At 46.6% G+C, this 17,863-nt stretch overlaps 1 protein-coding gene across 2 annotated transcripts in view; it reads left to right on the top strand.

Annotated features, from left to right (window-relative positions):
- Window positions 1–235: 235 nt before the first annotated feature.
- The window catches only part of ANOS1 (anosmin 1), a 211,239-nt gene continuing 193,611 nt past the window's right edge, over window positions 236–17,863 (top strand). Inside the window, exon 1 of one of the 2 annotated variants that reach the window (XM_033201283.1) lies at window positions 236–737. In XM_033201283.1, coding sequence (XP_033057174.1) covers window positions 531–737 — 207 coding nt within the window. In that variant the 5' untranslated portion in view covers window positions 236–530. The remainder of the gene's footprint in view (window positions 738–17,863) is intronic. The other variant, XM_033201282.1, reaches the window with a different exon arrangement.

Genomic DNA, 17,863 nt, shown 5'->3' with positions numbered 1-17,863 from the left:
TTAGGGGCGCGGGGTCAATCCCCAGGCAGGTGGGACGCCCCTGGGGGTCCTGAGGCCTCTTCCCTCCTGCTGAAGGGAGCAACCCTTCTGGCAGGCCTGGACCTGCTCACACCTGACGTTTACCTGGACGGAGGGGGGAGGTGGGAGGGGCAGGAAGCGGTTGGTGCGGACGGGAAAGGCGCCTGCGTGGGAGCCCGGCCCCTCGAGACCCGCGCGGCGTGGAAACCCGCTCTGCGTCGCCCTCCCCCGGAGCGCCCGAGTTCGCAGCCCCCGAGACCGGCCCACGGGCCCTGCGCCCGGCCCCCCTGTCACTCACACGCCTTCCAGCCAATGGTGCGGCCGCCTGTCCCCCTCACCCCACCCCTCGAGGGCGAGCTGGGAGGGAGGTCGGATGGGAGGGTCCGGCAGTAGTTGAAGGATTGAACTTTCCGGCTTAGTCGCAGCGCCTGCCTGGTCCCCAGTAGTGCAGCCCCGGCGCGGAGCAGGGAGCCTCGGCCCGCGCCCGGCGCTCTCGCCCACGACCTGCAGCCATGGTGCTCGGGGTGCCCAGCGCTGTCCTGACCCTCTGCCTTTGGCTGGCGGCCTCCAGGGGCTGCCTGGCGGCCGGCCCCGGCGCGGCTGCTGCGCGACGGCTGGACGAGTCGCTGTCTGCCGGGAGCGTCCAGCGCGCCCGCTGCGCCTCCAGGTGCCTGAGCCTGCAGATCACTCGCATCTCCGCCTTCTTCCAGCACTTCCAGGTACGGGGAGGTCCCCGCCCGCCCGGGGTTATTTCTGGGGCTGCGGCTGCGGCCGCGGCCGCGGCCGCGGCGGGGGCGCACCGGGGCGCGCGCCTCCCAGCCTGGGCGCGCAAAGTTCTCGGCCAGCGCCGCGGGCTGATCCTGGCTTCCCCTGGACGTGGAGCTTACAGTGAGGTGCTGGAACCGTCCTTTCCAGCCTCTTCCCGGCTCCCGAAACGAAAAAGAAGCCCGAGGCATCTTGTCCCAACTCCCTCCTTCCCAGCGGGAAACCAAAGGCGATTTCCTTGGGGAGGGAGAGTCATGAATGCCGAGGGTGGGTGTGTGGATGTGGCTGTTTCCCGGGAATTGAGTGCGCAAGACTCCGAGCGGGTGGCGACTCCTGCAAAGAGTCCCAGGCGCTCCGGGGCACTGGCAGGGAGTCAGGGAGGCGCGCCCGGCTGCGCCCGGGGACCTCGCCTCGAGCCCCAGCCCCGCAGGTGCCCGCCGGCCGACACTTTGTCTCTTTTGAACGATGGTTTTCACCCTCTGCGGGCTCAGAGCTCGCTGCCCACCCTTGGAGCCCCAGCCAGGGGACTTGTGCCAAGTCGTGTTCCAGGGTGCGTGTATACGCGTGTGGCGGGTGCGGGTGGCTGTGTGCGCCTCAATTCGGAACCCCAAATATTCAAGGTCTTGCTCTGGACTACCGTAGAGCGTCAGGGAAGAAGTGCCGGGGACAGGGAATTTGGCGGGGCCGTATTTGGATACTCCGCAACGAGTCCGGAGGGCACCGTCCCCTAAACCCCGTACGTAGGTTCTTTGAGGATGGGGGAGTGTGTGTGTGTGCGCGCGCGCTTGTGTGGGAGGCTCCGGGAGCCGCGCGCTTGGCTCCCGGGTTGCCGGGACTCTGCCCTGTGGCGCGGACCCCCCCCCGGGACTTGCGCGGAGGCTTCGGGTGCGGGTGGGCGCACGAGAGCAGGTTCGGGACTCAGCGGGAGCGAGTGCAGCTGCTGCCTGTATTAGCCCTGTCGAGTGCGCAAGCTCTGAAATCCTCCACTTATTTTGAACCTCTCTCATCCGTCTCTCCTTCTCATTATCGCCTCTATCCCTAGGTGCCCACCTGTTCCAAGTTCCCAATTTTTCGCCTCAGGGAAACTCTGGAGGGACTAAAAGGGGAAGTGGGGACTGGGCGGGAACTGAAAGCCAAACCCTTGGCTCTTAAACTGGGCGCCCCTCCTGCCGGGGCTGGGTCAAGGGGCGGAGGGTACCTCTAGGGGCCCTGGAAATTAAGCTGCCAGAGGAGGCTATATTAATACGGGTGGAGTGTGGAAGTGATTCCCCTTAGCCCTCGGGGATGATCTTGAACCGGCTGGTGAAGCTGGTGAAGCTGTGCAGTTGAGTTTGTTCTAAGTCGTAGAAGCAGCATCTCGTGGGTGTCAGAGAAATGGGCACGCTCTGCAGTCCTCCTGCGTCTTCAGGGAATGGAAGACCCAGTGCTCACCTCCTGTGGTGAAATTACCCAGACATCCTGGACAGAGCCAGGAGAGGGCCGGTCCCCAGGCACCTGGTTTCCAGCTCTCCGCGTCCTACCCTGAATGTCACTCTCCTAAGAAGATGCCACACTATTGTTTGAAACAACAGAAAACAACGAAACGGAGCAGCCTATTTCTAGGGAGAAAGAGTACCTTTTTTTTTTCTTTTTATTGAATTGTCAGTGCTGTAATTTATTTGTTTTACAGTTTCAGTGGCTAAAGCAGCAGCTTAGATGAAGCCAGTTCCCGTGAAAGGCTTTTCTTGTGGTCTCCTTGGCATGATTTCTCTTTGGAAGAAAAACTGCTGACAGAATGCACATTGCTAGACAATCCTGATTACATTTTAATTAGCTGGGAGTGAAATAAGCTGCAAATTACTCAGTTAAGACTTAATAAGTGCTGTGTTTGTAATCAATTGCAAAGCCATTCTGGGAGCCTTAACCCTAACCTGGTAATGCCTATCTGATTTATCTAAATTGCGGGGATTAAGCTTTTTTAAGATCTGAAAAGACAGCAACACATTCTCCTTATAAAACCCCAAGCTTCCCTGTTCCCCACCGCTTGCCATATATATATATATATAATTAGAAGGAAGATGGGCCGGGCACAGTGGCTCATGCCTGTAATCCCTGCACTTTGGGAGGCCAAGGCAGACGGATCATTTGAGGTCAGGAGTTCGAGACCAGCCTGGCCAACGTGAAATCCTGTCTCTACAAAAAATTAGCCCGGTGTAGTGACGCATGCTTGTAGTCCCAGCTACTCAGGAGGCTGAGGCAGGAGAATCCTTGAACCTGGGAGGCAGTGGTTGCAGGGAGCCGAGATCACACCACTGCACTCCAGCCTGGGTGACAGAGCAAGACTGTCTCAAAAAAAAAAAAAAAAGAAGGAAGGTAGAGAAATCAGTCTGCAGACAACTCATGACACTGCATGTGGTGTTTATTAGTTTATTTATAAAGTCTGGGCTACAGGAAGTCTTAGGAAGAGCCCTTTCCTACAGGGTCACCCCCCCAACTTCTGCTAATGAGCCCACCCATAAAGCTGTCTCTGGAGCAGGTGCCTGTTTCCATCTTCTCTTGCATGGTTTCAGGCTATGTTTAAGGATGGAAGAAGCTTGCCTGGCCTCCAGCCTGGATGCCCGCCAGGTATGTGGACTCTCAAGTATGAAAGCTGTCAGGCCTTGCCTCAGGAGAGCGCAACCTGTGCACTCATGGGGTAGGCAGTGACGCGGATTCCCTGGGGCAGTGACCTGCTGTCACAGGCCTGCAGAGGAAGCTGTTTTCTCATAGTCTGTGTCCCAGTTGTCCCCACTGTCCTACACTGCCCAGTCCTTCAGCAACAAGACAGAAAAGCGGTGGGTAGATGTTCGCACCTGACACCTCCAGGTCTGCAGGCTGCTTCTGCCCCACCTGCACACAGTGGCTGGCAACCACACCCAAAAACACAAGGGACTCAGTACTGAGGCATGGGCGTGGGGATGCAGACCAGGGGTACCTGAGTAATCCGGCACTGCTCCGACCTGGAAAGGAAGAAAGGAAGATGGAATGGAAACCCCATCATTTCACTACTGAATGCTGCCCTTCATTCACGAAAAGAAACAGTGCATGTTAGCATCTCCTGAAATGTCAGTATCTGGCTCCAGGATGCTTTGTCCAGGGCATTTGGCACGGAGCTATTTCAGGCTCACAAATAGAATACATAAGTGCAGTTAGCAAAGTGAAGAGGAGCTATGGGTCTGTGAGGTATGGAGCAGGGAAGTGGGCTTTGGGACTGGGCAGATCTGCTCTACACCCAGGCTCTGCTGTTCGCAGATGGGTAGCTTGGGTGCATCACACCACCTTCCTGAATGTCCACCCTTCATATGTCCCGTGGGGGAGAGAAGCACCTGCCCTGCAAGATGCAATCAGGATGCAAAACATGTTGGGGTAATGCACGTGATGGTAATACAGCAGCTAGCACTACCCGGAAGATTACTAAGGAGCAGCCACTCTTCTGGGTATTTTACAAGTACTATTCTGTTAATCCCCACAACACTCCTAGAAGGCAGCTACTAAATTAGAGAAGAACTCAGAGATCTTGAAAAGTTGGCTCATCACACAGTTCATTGACGATTTAGCTGGGTTATCAGTGAGGATGGCTTCTAGTTTTTGGTTTTGTTTCTGTTTTTAAGATTTTGTTGGTTAGCTGGATAATGTACTTCAGGACTGACTACCTAATTTTCAGGGCCTGGTGCAAAATAAAAACATGGGGCCTCTTACTCAGCAAGAAAAAAAGCGTTCAAGGAAATAAGATATAAAACGTTTTCCTTTCTTCTGCCACTTGCTTCTCTTAACTAGTCATGGTGTTTTAAATTTCCTATTCCAGGTCGTTCTCAGTAAAGAAAATTTAAAAGTTTAATTATTAGCATGACACTAACTCTTCTTTATATTGTGCAATGCCAGTTTTACATGCAAATATCAGAGCACTGAATTCCTGGAGGGAGCCCTGAAATGGCCAGAGGGTCCAACAGGCCAGACTCGGGAATGGTGGAAGCAGGAAGAGAAGGCTCCCCCAAGGCCTTGGGCTTAGACACATGTGCTCAGGCATGATGCTGGCCAGGTCCCCTCTTTTGCCTGCTGCTGCACCCAGGGATTGTACTCTTGCCTGGCACACGTTCTCTGGAAGTTGAGCCGGGTGCTTCCCCTTTGTAGGCCAGCTCCTCCTGCCCCCAGCAGATGGGCAGCTCCCAGGTGTATTGCAACCTCCTCAGTGGGTGTGCCATTCCAGTGTCTCAGCATCGGGCTGGCCACCCACCAAACACGCCGTGATGCTACTAGTATGGAATGGGGACAGACACAACCCTACCATGGAGCACTGTGGTTCATGCATATGGCCAACCCTGATCTTCCCTATACCCATGCCCAGGTTCCTGCAGGGATCATAGTGGGCAGGGATCATGTGATGGGAGGTGGTGAGCAGAAGGCCAGTGGGGCCTGGGGTGCCGGTGATGGGGGAATGGGCGGTGAGAACCTGTCCTGGAGAGGTGAGGGTGCGGTGGGAGTCAGGATCGGTTGTAAGCTGACATGTCCACTCTCCAGTGAGTACTGCAGTGTGCTATTGACTCTTACATACAAAACTCAAACTCAAAGAATTTCAGCATGGCCATTGCAGAGCATACCCCAAGCCTAGGTCCTCTTGTGAGCATGGAGTGGACTGCACTGGTCATACGTCTGTGAAACTGACCTTGTTTGCTTTGTTTGTATGTCAAGGATGCAGCCATCTGGGGAAGTTTAAACCTACTTTAGTGTGGTGGTTCCTCATAGGGTCACCTGTAATGTTAAAGGGTACGATGCTAACATATGCTCCCTTAGGGAGAAACATCTCTCCTTTTATGTTCTCAACTTCCCTAGAAGATTAAAGAAGAAGGAAAGGAAGGAGGTGGTGCCTGAGATAAGCCCTGTCTCTTTATAGGTGACTCTTTATATGCATATGAGAGTGACTTCATGCCTTATGCTTCATCTTGGACACTCCTGCTCCTCTGACCTCCCCTGGGTCTGCCCATGGTGGCACAGGTGTAGCGGAGTCTTGAGCTCTACACATAATAAGTTCCGTAAGCATGGGCAGGCTTGGGACCTGCCATTGGCAATCTCAGCATCGGCAGGCCTGGAACCTGCTCTTTCTCTGCCTGTGTTTTCTCAATGGAGGCTCAAGAGAGTAGGGTTTGAGGAAAAGTAGTAGTCCGTGGGCAAGTGAGGTGAGGTGTGTGTGTATGTGTGTCTGTGTCTTGGCCAGATTTCAGAATGCCCAGGGAGAAAGTGGATGGGATCCTGCTGGAAGACAAATAGCAGGTTGCCAGTAGCTTGGCCCTGGGGTTCCAGAATTGTACTGATGTTAAGAGATTTTTCCTTAATGGAACATTATTCACCCTATAAAGTACCACTGATAGACTCCCTTCGGTAGCTGATTAGGGATCACAGGCTCTTCCTAGCAGTAATTGGAAGCTGTTTGTTTTGGCAAAAAGGAGAATGAAGCTGGTGATGAGATCATTCCACTTAGAGGACCAGCCTCTCCTCCAAGAAAAGTAAACAAACAATTAGTGCATCAAAACCCCAGCAGCTACAAATCAGCCCCAGGCTCACAGATTTCAGAGGAACGGATTTTGTGGTGCTCATACCCAGCCTATAATGTGTCCCTTTGCCCTGTGCTGAGTTTTCAGTTATATTGCAGGATGGCCAGGCATTTAGAGAGCCACTGGCAGAGACACGGCTCGATGCAGTTGGTCTTGATGTTTCTGGTCTGAGTTATTGGCTCTCTGGCTGCATTTTTTTTTTTTTTTTTTTTTTTGAGGCGGAGTCTCGCTCTGTCGCCCAGACTGGAGTGCAGTGGCCAGATCTCAGCTCACTGCAAGCTCCGCCTCCGGGTTCACGCCATTCTCCTGCCTCAGCCTCCCGAGTAGCTGGGACTACAGGCGCCCGCCACCTCGCCCAGCTAGTTTTTGTATTTTTAGTAGTGACGGTGTTTCACCGAGTTAGCCAGGATGGTCTCGATCTCCTGACCTCGTGATCCGCCCGTCTCGGCCTCCCAAAGTGCTGGGATTACAGGCTTGAGCCACCGCGCCCGGCCTCTGGCTGCATTTCTAACATGTTCTGACTTTGACCCAAAAGAAACCTTATGCTATTCATTGCAATTTTTTGTGTTTTTAATATGGTATTTCTCTTTGAACATGATTTAGAACTCTACCTTATTGTGACTGTAATAGAACATTTAAAAACAATAGAAAACACACTTACTAACTTGTTTATTTCTTCATGCAGTATATCAAATATATATATATCAGATATATATCTCTGTGTATATATACAAGTGTATATATATATATGATATTATTTATGCACATGTGTGTATTTGGACCCCTAAATTAAAAAGGTAATATTGTTGGTGCAAGTGTTCCCACTTTTTAAAAATGTAATCATAAATTTGGAGGTTATCATATTTATTCAAAATAAATTCACCACCTTTCATGTTCTAACCTACCAGGTATGTTTCAGTGAGTGAGTATAAAATGTTGGGGTTAAGGTAGAGAGACTTACGAAAGTGTTAGGGGGCACTGCTTGTATTAGGTCAGAAATGGAGAAGTTCCAATGGATTACTTGGTATTGCTGTCCAGAAAGGGAGGTTTGAGGCAGCAATTAATGAAGCGTATCTATATTATCAAAAGGCATTTTTATTTATGAAATAGGAACAGAAATAACTGAAAATGCCTCTTTGCAATGCCTTGTGTAAAGTGTAGAATAACATAATTCCTGGGCATCATCTAAGCTCACAGAGCCTTAGGGTTCTGAAGTCAGCTACCTTTCAGCCTTTCCATTTAACTTACCCTGGGCTCCATATTTTGAAAGCAGGTTGTCTATCAACATATGGCATTTATTAAGTATGACCTAGTTTTTCCTCTTTACATTAATCCAAGATAGCCATAACTCTTTCAAGCTTTAGATTAGCATTGGGTTGCTGCCATGACCAGAACTGATTGATAAAATGAATAGTCATGACATTTTAGTTGTCTTTGCACCATCATCTTAGGAAAATGTGTCATTTTGGGGAGTTTTCTGAAATATTTTGAAAGAGGTGATAGACACCAATTCCTTCTCCAGTCGATGCAGTTGTTGACCTCTTTCTTGCCTCTCACCCCACCATCTCCCGGCTCCTGTATCAGCTGCTATAGCTTACAGCTGCTTCCTTTTAAGGGACTAACCTTTGGCCGATGGGCACCATGTTGCTTGCAAGGTCATGCATCCTCCTCCCTTGATGTGGGCAGACCATGGCAATTGGCTCTCCGCTCAGGGGATATAGGAGGTCAGCCGCCTGCTGGAATCAGCTTTGTAATGCAATTCATGCCCAAAAGCATTGCATGGGACCAGGCTCCTGCAGGGCTCAGGCTGAGATCCCATCCTCACACAGGTTTTATCTCTGCCTTCTCCTGCTTCCTCTCTTCCCTCTTCTACTGAGAGCTTCTCTCCCTGCCCCAATATTACCCCATGTCTGAGAAACCCCATTTCAACCTCTGCTTCTAGGAAACCCAGTCTAAACACCTCCCTTCAGAAACACTTGGTCCAATTCAACACTTTTGTTTTTTCTGATCAGACAACTCGATTCTTATAGAAATGACCTGTTCAAGCTAGTAGGTAGAAGAAGTAAAAATACAACCTAGCTTTTACACTCTCAGCTAAGACTTCATTTATTATCCTTTAAAAAATTGAGAGGGAATACAAAGTTTAAACATCATTTTATTTTATTTTATTTTATTTTTATTTATTTATTTATTTTCAGACGGAGTGTCTGTCACCCAGGCTGGAGTGCAGTGGCACGAACTTGGCTCACTGCAAGCTCCGCCTCCCAGGTTCACACCATTCTCCTGCCTCAGCCTCCCGAATAGCTGGGACTACAGGCGCCCACCACCACACCTGGCTAATTTTTTCTATTTTTTAGTAGAGACGGGGTTTCACCGTGTTATCCAGGATGGTCTCGATCTTCTGACGTCGTTATCCGCCCGCCTCGGCCTCCCAAAGTGCTGGGATTACAGGCGTGAGCCACCGCGCCTGGCCTAAACATAATTTTAAATAAAGAAACAGATTCAGAAGATTTTCTGTTACTTGAATTTAGTTTCTAGCTCCTGATGACTTCAGTAAAAAGATTTCAATTCTTGGACCTAGTAGGTAAGCACATCATGCTCCCTCATTGTTGAGAATTCAATGAAATGTGAAAATATGCACTGTTCAGGCAAGCTTGAAATAGTGGTAGGGTAGGTGGGCAGTAGCTGGAGTGAGAGGACATCATTAACGACAGTACTACATGGCAGGTCTAGGAAGAAGGCAAGGGAGCCCCAATATTTCAGGTATCAGCCAACATTGGATTTACTCAGCATGCAACCAGAGGAGCTATACCCCCAAAAAGCTGCCTCCTCCAGGACGTGCAATCCTTTGTATATTTTAAAAATGTAATTTATGTATGGTTTCAAAGAGGTGAGGGGAGAAATTTTCCCTGATGGTAAAGAGGGTTGGATAAAAATAGTTATCCTTATTAGCCAATATGTAAAAAACGCCCAGAAAGGAACAAATGTAGCTTTTGTAGATTGTTTTCATATAAATCACTGTCTGTTTAGGTGCTGGATCTGTTTCTTTCTTTAAAAAGTACTGATTGATTTGCATTTCCCTGATTGCTAGTGATGTTGAGCATTTTTTCATGTTTGTTGGCCATTTGTTTATCTTCTTTTGAGAATTGTTTATTCATGTCCCTAGGCCACTTTTTGATGAGATTGTTTTTTCTTCTTGCTGATTTGTTTGGGTTCCTTGTAGATTCTGGATATTAGTTATTTGTCAGATGTATAGGTTGTGAAGATTTTCTCCCACTCTGTGGGTTGTCTGTTTACTCTGCTGACTGTTCTTTTTGCTGTGCAAAAGCTCTTCAGTTAATTAAGTGCCACCTATTTATCTTTGTTTTTGTTGCATTTGCTTTTGGGTATTTGGTCATGAAATCTTTGCCTAAGCCAATGTCTCAAAGGATTATTCCAATGTTATCTTCTAGAATCATTATAGTTTCAGGTCTTAGATTTAAGTCCTTGATCCATCTTGAGTTGGTTTTTGTATAAAATGAGACATGAGGATCCAGTTTCATTCTCCTACATGTGGCTTGCCAATTATCCCAGCACCGTTGGTTGAATAGGGTGTCCTTTCCCCACTTTGTTTTTGTTTGCTTTGTCGAACCACAGTGCGATACCACCTTACCCCCTGTAAGAATGGCTATTATCAAAAAATCAAAAAATAGTAGATGTTGATGTGGATGCAGTGAAAAGGGAACAGTTCTACACCGCTGGTGGGAATGTAAACTAGTAAAACCACTGTGGAAAACGGTGTGGAGATTCCTTAAAGAACTAAAAGTAGAACTACCGTTTGATCCAGCAATCCCACTACTGGATATCTACCCAGAGTAAAAGAAGTCATTATATGAAAAATATACTTGCACACGCATGTTTATAGCAGCACAATTTGCAATTGCAAAAATGTGGAACCAGCCCAAACTCCCATCAATCAATGAGTGGATAAAGAAACTGTGGTATATATGTGTGTGTGTGTGTGTGTGTGTGTGTGTATAAATATATATATACACACACAATGGAATACCACTCAGCCATAAAAAGGAATGAACTAATGGCATTCGCAGCAACCTGGATGGGATTGGAGACCATTATTGTAAGTGAAGTTAACTCAGGAATGGAAAACCAAACATCGTATGTTCTCACTTGTAAGTGGGAGCTAAGCTGTGAGGATGCAAAGGCGTAAGAGTGATACTGTGGACTTTGGGGACTCCAGGGGAAAGGGTGGGAAGGGGGTGAGGGATAAAAGACCTACACACTGGGTTCAGTGTACACTGCTCGGGTGATGGGTGCACCCAGATTTCACAAATCACCACTAAATAACTTACTTGTCTAACCATATACCACCTGCTCCCCCAAAACCTATAGAAATATTTTTTTAAAAAAGTACTGATTTAATAAGTTCCATTTATTTCAGCTAATATCAGTAGATTGTTACAATTCCAAAGATGAGCTAAAACCTCTGTACGTGAGGAACTTAGGGTCTATTTGAGGCTAAGACTTGTTTGTAAACAGACAAGTTCAGCCCAATAGATGGAGTTTTTTGTATGAGATCTCAGAGGAGAGAGGGTGTTTATCTTTTTAGGGAACGTCTCATAATTGCTCGCTGAGTTATTCCAGCTTGGAACAGCATGTGTATAAATAGAGAGTCTTGTAACAGTGTGGTCTGTCTGTTGGGGACCATAATCTAAATGGCCATGATACAGCATCAGCCTCCCAGCTAGCAGCCAGGCTTTGGGAACTTGTTAGAGAAGGAATAAATAGCCACAAAGCTCAAGTGCTTTGTTCTGCAAGGCAGGTTAAGAGCATGCCCATTGTAACCTGATGCCACATTCAAGCCACAACACTCAGGAGTGTGTGTCTTGCTGGTTCTTGCTAATCTGGTTGAATTTCAACTCTTAATGCTTTTCAGTTGATCTCTATGGAGATCCTTGGCCGCACCCCTAAGAAAGTGCCTAAGAAAGAAGAAGTGAGGAAAAGGAGGCTGTTCATCTCTTGGCTTATGTCGGACACAGCTTCTGAATTAGTGGAAGGTAGAAGCTCTCCGAAATTCCTGCGCCACGGGACAGAAGGCATTTAGCATTGCATTTTACAGTGTTTTGAAGTTGACACAGTTGTTTCACATAAAATATCTATTTGACCGTCACAACTACTCTGTGAGGTCAGGAATGTTATTTTTCTTTCCAGATAAGAAAACCGAAGGCCTGAAAATGAGATAACCAAGGATCCATAGCAGAAACTCAAGCCCTCATTGTCACATTCCTAGATATTTGTACTGAATGACCCCACTTATACTAAGAAGTATGTTAGCAGCTAGAGAAGACAGAGGGGAAACAGCACCTATATTACGATCCAGAGGCACTCAGTTGTGAGGGAACTAGGATGGGATTTCTCACTTACTCGTTGGCTTCTGGACATAGTTTTGCACCACAGTTGCACAGGTGAGGACAATTGAAAGGTTGCTGGTGTGATAGAAAATGGCTTCAAAAATATCAGTCCATCAACACCATCCCGAGTGGTGGTGCACGTACCCACCCAATTCATTCTTCTAACCAATAAGAATCTGCAAAACACAACTGTCTTTCAGGTATCTTAGATTGTGAGGCCCAGCATATGTGAGATGTGCTTCTTGTCTCCAAAACAATTACTTTCTTTAAGAATTTTTGTTTGTTGTTTACACAAGGTCTCCCTCTGTTACCTAGGCTGGAGTACAGTGCCACGACCATATCTCACTGTAGCTTTGCACTCCTAGGCTCAAGAAATCTTCCCTCAACCTCTTGAGTAACTGGGACTACAGGTGTGTTACACCCTGTACCTGGCTAATTTTTTTCCAGAGATGGGGCCTTGCTTTGTTGATTAGGCTAGTTTCAAACTCCTGACCTCCAGTGATTCTGTTGCATCAGCCTCCCAAAGTACTGAGATTACAGGTGTGAGTCACCGTACCTGGTCAAGAGAATTATTTTCTACTGGAGAGAGGGACAAACATTTAATAAAATTGCTGCAAGTTGTTGACATGAAGAAAGAAACTGTTAAAGCCATGAATCATCTTTTAAGTCCTTACATATAGTAATTTAACTCATGATCATGGGTATTGATATTTTTCAGATGAAGAATGTCTTTTTTTGTTTTTCGTCAATTGCTTTTGTTTAGGCCCATCCAATTTTCCATGCATGTAATGAAATAGAGTTTTATCGAGATTCTTGGGGAAGCGTTCCAAGCAGCTGGAGTCCTGGACATCACAGGGGATGTTTGCTGCCTGCGAATAACAAACATCATGGTGTCCTCATTCTTGGCTGTGTTGCTGTTGTGTATGTTGATGGGACATGTGTGGAGTCATTGTGCGTGGTAATTGTAGCTTGCATGTATGTGACAGCCATTTCCACAAGCTCAGTATGCCTGACATGCTTGCTTCACTGCCTTTTGTTTGGGTTTTGGTTATGTGTGTGTGTGTTTACACTTTATAATTCTTTTATATCATCTCTGCAAAATATAAAAGTTAGGCAGTGAGGAAATCTTTCAAAAAAAGAATTTTGAAAATTCTCAAGCCTGCACATGAGAACAAGATGGTAAAGATGTGAAGTTTTGGGGTTCTTTAATCCTCGAAGCTTTAAAACCTCTCCTTAGGGGAGTCTGAGAAACAATACCCCATCAAAAGGCTTGAAAAGAATCCAGCAACTAATCAAGGCTTTAATTCACATTCTGTTTACCCTTTTGTTTTGAATTACAACTTTTTTATTTCATAAGGTTTTTTCTTTACTTTTCAAGTTATCTTCAGGTTATTAATACTTCAGAAAATATTTTCTTAGTGAGCTCAAAAATACATAATTTTGTGTTTCACATTACCCTGATTCTCATAAAGATAAGGCAGATATGTTGTTACCACTTAAAAAGTCACATAATGGGCCAGGCATGGTGGCTCTCACCTGTAATCCCAGCACTTTGGAAGGCCAATGCGGGCAGATCACCTGAGGTCAGGAGTTTGAGACCAGCTGGGCCAACATGGCAAAACCCCGTCTCTACTAAAAATACAAAAATTAGCCAGGTGTGGTGGTGCGTACCTGTAGTCCCAGCTACTAGGGAGGCTGAGGCAAAAGAATTCCTGGAACTTGGGAGGTGGAGGTTGCAGTGAGCTGAGATTGTGCCACTATACTCCAGCCTGGTGACAAAGAACCTGTTGAGTTCTTCGAAGGGTTCATTCAAGGAAAGTTGATTAACTCTTGTTTAAATCTCTAGCAGGGCATTATTGCAAGAGACAGTCCATCTAGACTTATGCAAATATCCCAGTCCTTGTCTTTAAATGCCTACACTGTTGGAAGTAACAACACTCTTCGGAAATGTAAACTCCTTGTTATACCGTGTATACCAGAAAGAAAGTTGGCCAAAACCTGTAAACCTAAAATACGAGAGAGAGATTTTTAACAGAATACACAGCTTATATTGACATGTGTAACCCCATCAACTGGACAGGTCCTGAGTGTTGTTATAATAAATCCGGTATGCCAAGGAGGTTTGCATTTCAGGGTCATAGTTTGCTTTCCAACTGATAGGACTCCTGCAGAATGCAAATTGCAAGATCCTTTACAATCATAAGGAATAGTGATAATAGAATCATCCCCACAATTGGAAGTATACAAATGTTTCCTGAGAACTCTGCACCAACAATTTCTGATGCAGTGCTGAGATTTCCATCTTTTCTTCTTCATGGCCAGATACTTACTTGTGTCTCTGCCAACTCCTGTTTTATCCCTTGCTTGATGGTCATTTCTCCCCAATGGACAGAGTTCTGCTCACCGTAGAGGTGTAATTATGCCTAAAACAAGGAGCAGAGAATGACGTAGCTGTAAGGAGATGCTATGGCAACCAGACATCAGAGGTTACCTATTCCTGCCCAACAGTCCTGCCATTCGAATGACCCACATAAAGGCAGAATTATAAACCACACCACGGCATTGGTACCTGCCCCCTAGAGTTGAAACCAATCCTGTTGATGCCATGAATGCCAAGTTCATGCAGAAGTTACTGACTCCTTTCAGATAGAATTAGAAGAAAATGGGAGGCCAGTTGTTGTGAACATGTTTTGGCAACTGTGGTTCTTTTAAATTTCATCTGTGGCAAGAAGGGACAGAGACGTCACCTAGGGTGGTGTCCACCATTAAAAACAATCATTGTTTGAAGGTGGGCACTTTGTTCCCCATTTTCTTTTCCATGTTTTGGGCTATTAAAGCTATTTTGGGCCAGGCATGGTAGCTCACACCTGTATTCCCAGTGCTTTGGGAGGCTGAGGTGGGAGAATTGCTTGAATCCAGGAGTTCGAGGCTGCAGTGAGCTCCAGTGGCACCACTGCACTCCATTTGGGTGACAAGAGTGAGACTGTGTCCTCAAAACAGAAAAGTCATTTGGAACTAGAACTTTGCCTTTAAAATCTAAAATATGTGTCCCATATATCCTTGATGGATAGTGCCGTCATATCTTTTGTTAATCATTTATTTTTTAAATTTTGAATTTTTATTTATTGTGTTTATTTACGTTTTGAGAGAGGGTCTCACTCTGTCATCCAGGCTGGAGTGCAGTGGTGCAATCATGGCTCACTGCAGCCTCAAACTCCCTGGCTCAAAGATCCCTCCACCTCAGCCTTTCAAGTAGCTGGTACTACAGACATGTACTACCACACTTGGCTAATTTTTTTTTTTTTTTTTTTTTTTGAGACGGAGTCTCGCTCTGTTGCCCAGGCTGGAGTGCAGTGGCCGGATCTCAGCTCACTGCAAGCTCCGCCTCCCGGGTTTACACCATTCTCCTGCCTCAGCCTCTCAAGTAGCTGGGACTACAGGCGCCCGCCTCGTCGCCCGGCTAGTTTTTTGTATTTTTTTTTTTTAGTAGAGACGGGGTTTCACCGTATTAGCCAGGATGGTCTTGATCTCCTGACCTCGTGATCCGCCCGTCTCGGCCTCCCAAAGTGCTGGGATTACAGGCTTGAGCCACTGCGCCCGGCGGCTAATTTTTTAACAGTTTGTGGAGACAAGTTCTCACTATATATTGCCTAGGCTTGCGTTTTTATTTTTTGAAAATACAGATAGGGTCTCACTATGTTGCCCAGGCTGGTCTTGAACTTCTGGCCGCAAGAGATCCTCCCATCTGGGCTCCCCAAAGTGCTGGGATTACAGGTGTGAGCCACTGTGCCAGGCCAGCCCATCATATCTTTGAGAAGAAATGCATTGTCTCTCTCTTCTCGCTCTCTCCTGTTTTCTCTTTTCTTTCCCCCTGTCTTCCCTCTCCCTTTCTTTCTATTTTGACATTTGGCTGTACCGTTTTGAAAGCAGTACAGCCAAACCTAGTGGTCATCATTCCAGAAATGGCCTACATCTGGGAAGTATTTTTTTTCCCATTGGGCCAGAATTTAAAAGAAAGTGGAGAACATCTTTTGGTTGTTTTTGTTGTTTGCACATTTTTGTATCCGGAGTTATGAGCTAATGTCCTCACAGCTGCAAAGAAATTAAAAAAAAAAAATCTGGATAGAATATATTTTCTGGTTAAGTATCACAATCACCAGAAAAACAAATATAGACTAGTTAGCCGTCTGTATTTTCATTTTTTTATTATCCAGGAGCTATAGATTTTTGCAGTGTTTTAAACCTGTTTTTAATAGGGCAATATTTGCATACTCTAGTTCAATTTATTACTCCACAATTTTGAAAAAAAGATAGAGGTTGCTTTTTTACATAACCTCATGAAATTAGGGCTAGAATTTATTTTCCATATATTTGTCGGTGTGTATATTATGCATGCGTGTCTAGTTCAGGGTTTGTCAACCATGGCACTGTGGACGTTTTGGAGCAGATTCTTCTTTGTTGAGTGGAGGGGCTGTCTGGTGCATTTTAATGGTTCCACAGCATCCCTGGCCTCTCCCTACTCGATGCCAGAACCATCCCTCCCACCTTCAGTCATAACAAAACTGATGTCTCCAAACATAGCAATATGTGAATATTTGTATCGGGATATCCATATCTATTCCGTTCGTCTCTGTCTCTATCTCTGTATATGTTTTGCTTCCACTCTATGGCAAACATCCTGGCAGTCATGACATGGCTTAGCTTCTTGTTCTCAGGAAACACTAAGGGTCTGTGCTATGTGAGGCTCTTTGCTAAGCACTGGTGTTGCCAAGATGACGAAAGCACATGCCTTCATTCCCAAAGGACCATGTCAGGGAACTGGGGTGCACAGACACAAAGGAGGCATCAGGTGGCACTAGCTCAGAGATGGGAGGCTACAAGGTGGGGTTTACGGGGTGATCCAGAGCACACTGTGAATCCAGACTGCTGGTGCCCTACCCTGGTTCTGTCCCTTCCTATGCTTATATCTCTGCTGTAAGTAATTCTGGAATCAAAACCGATGCTGTGAACTCTCTCGCTTACGGGGAGACATGGGCATCCCCATTCACAGTCAGAGGAGAAGGTTTGGGCCCTGAGATCACCACAAAAGGACAGGGTTAGCCTGACAAGTTTTCATCTTCTGAATAAATGAGACCTTATAGCGTTCTGTTAAGTTTCTCTCTCCTAAATGAAAACCTCATTTTCCTCGTGTCTTTAGCAACCCTGATTGTGAAGATGTGTCATGGCATGTGAGCATGATCGTATAAGTAGATGGATGGTTTTTACCTATGAGCAGAGTCATGCAAACTTAGTTATGCTGCATCTTCTTTAAATTCACATCATTATTTCTGTTGGTGAACTGGTCCTAAGGTCTCCTGTTTTGGGGACTTGTTTGCAAGTAAACTTCTTTTCCTTTCTGAAGACTGTTGTCTCTGCCCTCTCTCTCAGACCATCGACTGCCCTTTCCTCCATTTCGATGGTGGTGCTGCTTCATTGAGTTTTCTGGGATGCCGTGCATTTTACTCAGGAACAGAGCCTCTTACTCGGCTCTACAGATGCGCTGGCTGTCATCAAAATGAGTTAGGCCTAGAGGGAGTGCCTGGTGCTGACGATCCTGGGATTCAAAAATAGTGTGGTGCACGCCTGTAGCCCCAGCCGCTTGAGAGGCTGAGGAGGGACGATCACAGCCCAGGAGTTCTATTCTAGCCTGGGCAACACGGTGAGACCCCATTGCTACAAAAGATAAAATAAAATGAATAGTGTGTAACCCTGGGTCCCCAGTGCTCTACAGTCTGGTCTGAGAGACCCCTCCACCTCAAAAAAAAAAAAAAAAAAAGAGATTTAAAAACTTCACTTTTAATTTAAGAGACTCTTTCCAGTTTGTTTTGAAGTGTCTAGTTCAATCGGTAGAGCATGATATGCAGATCTCTTGGGTGTGCTTTGGTTACTTAAAGATTTCCTATTCTGCGTGGCCACAGTGGGCCTGTCATCCCAGTGCTTTGGGAGGCTGAGATGGGAGGATCACTTGAGGTTGGGAGTTTGAGACCAGCCTGGGCATCAAAGTGAGACCCCATCTCTACCAAAAAAAAAATTAGCCAGGCGTGGTGGTGCATACCTCTCATCCTT

The sequence above is a fragment of the Trachypithecus francoisi genome, unplaced genomic scaffold (genome assembly GCF_009764315.1).
Source record: "Trachypithecus francoisi isolate TF-2019V2 unplaced genomic scaffold, Tfra_2.0 Lachesis_group6, whole genome shotgun sequence".
NCBI lineage: Eukaryota > Metazoa > Chordata > Mammalia > Primates > Cercopithecidae > Trachypithecus > Trachypithecus francoisi.
The sequence above is the reverse complement of the archived record's forward strand: the minus strand, read 5'-3'. Positions and strand labels throughout refer to the sequence as shown.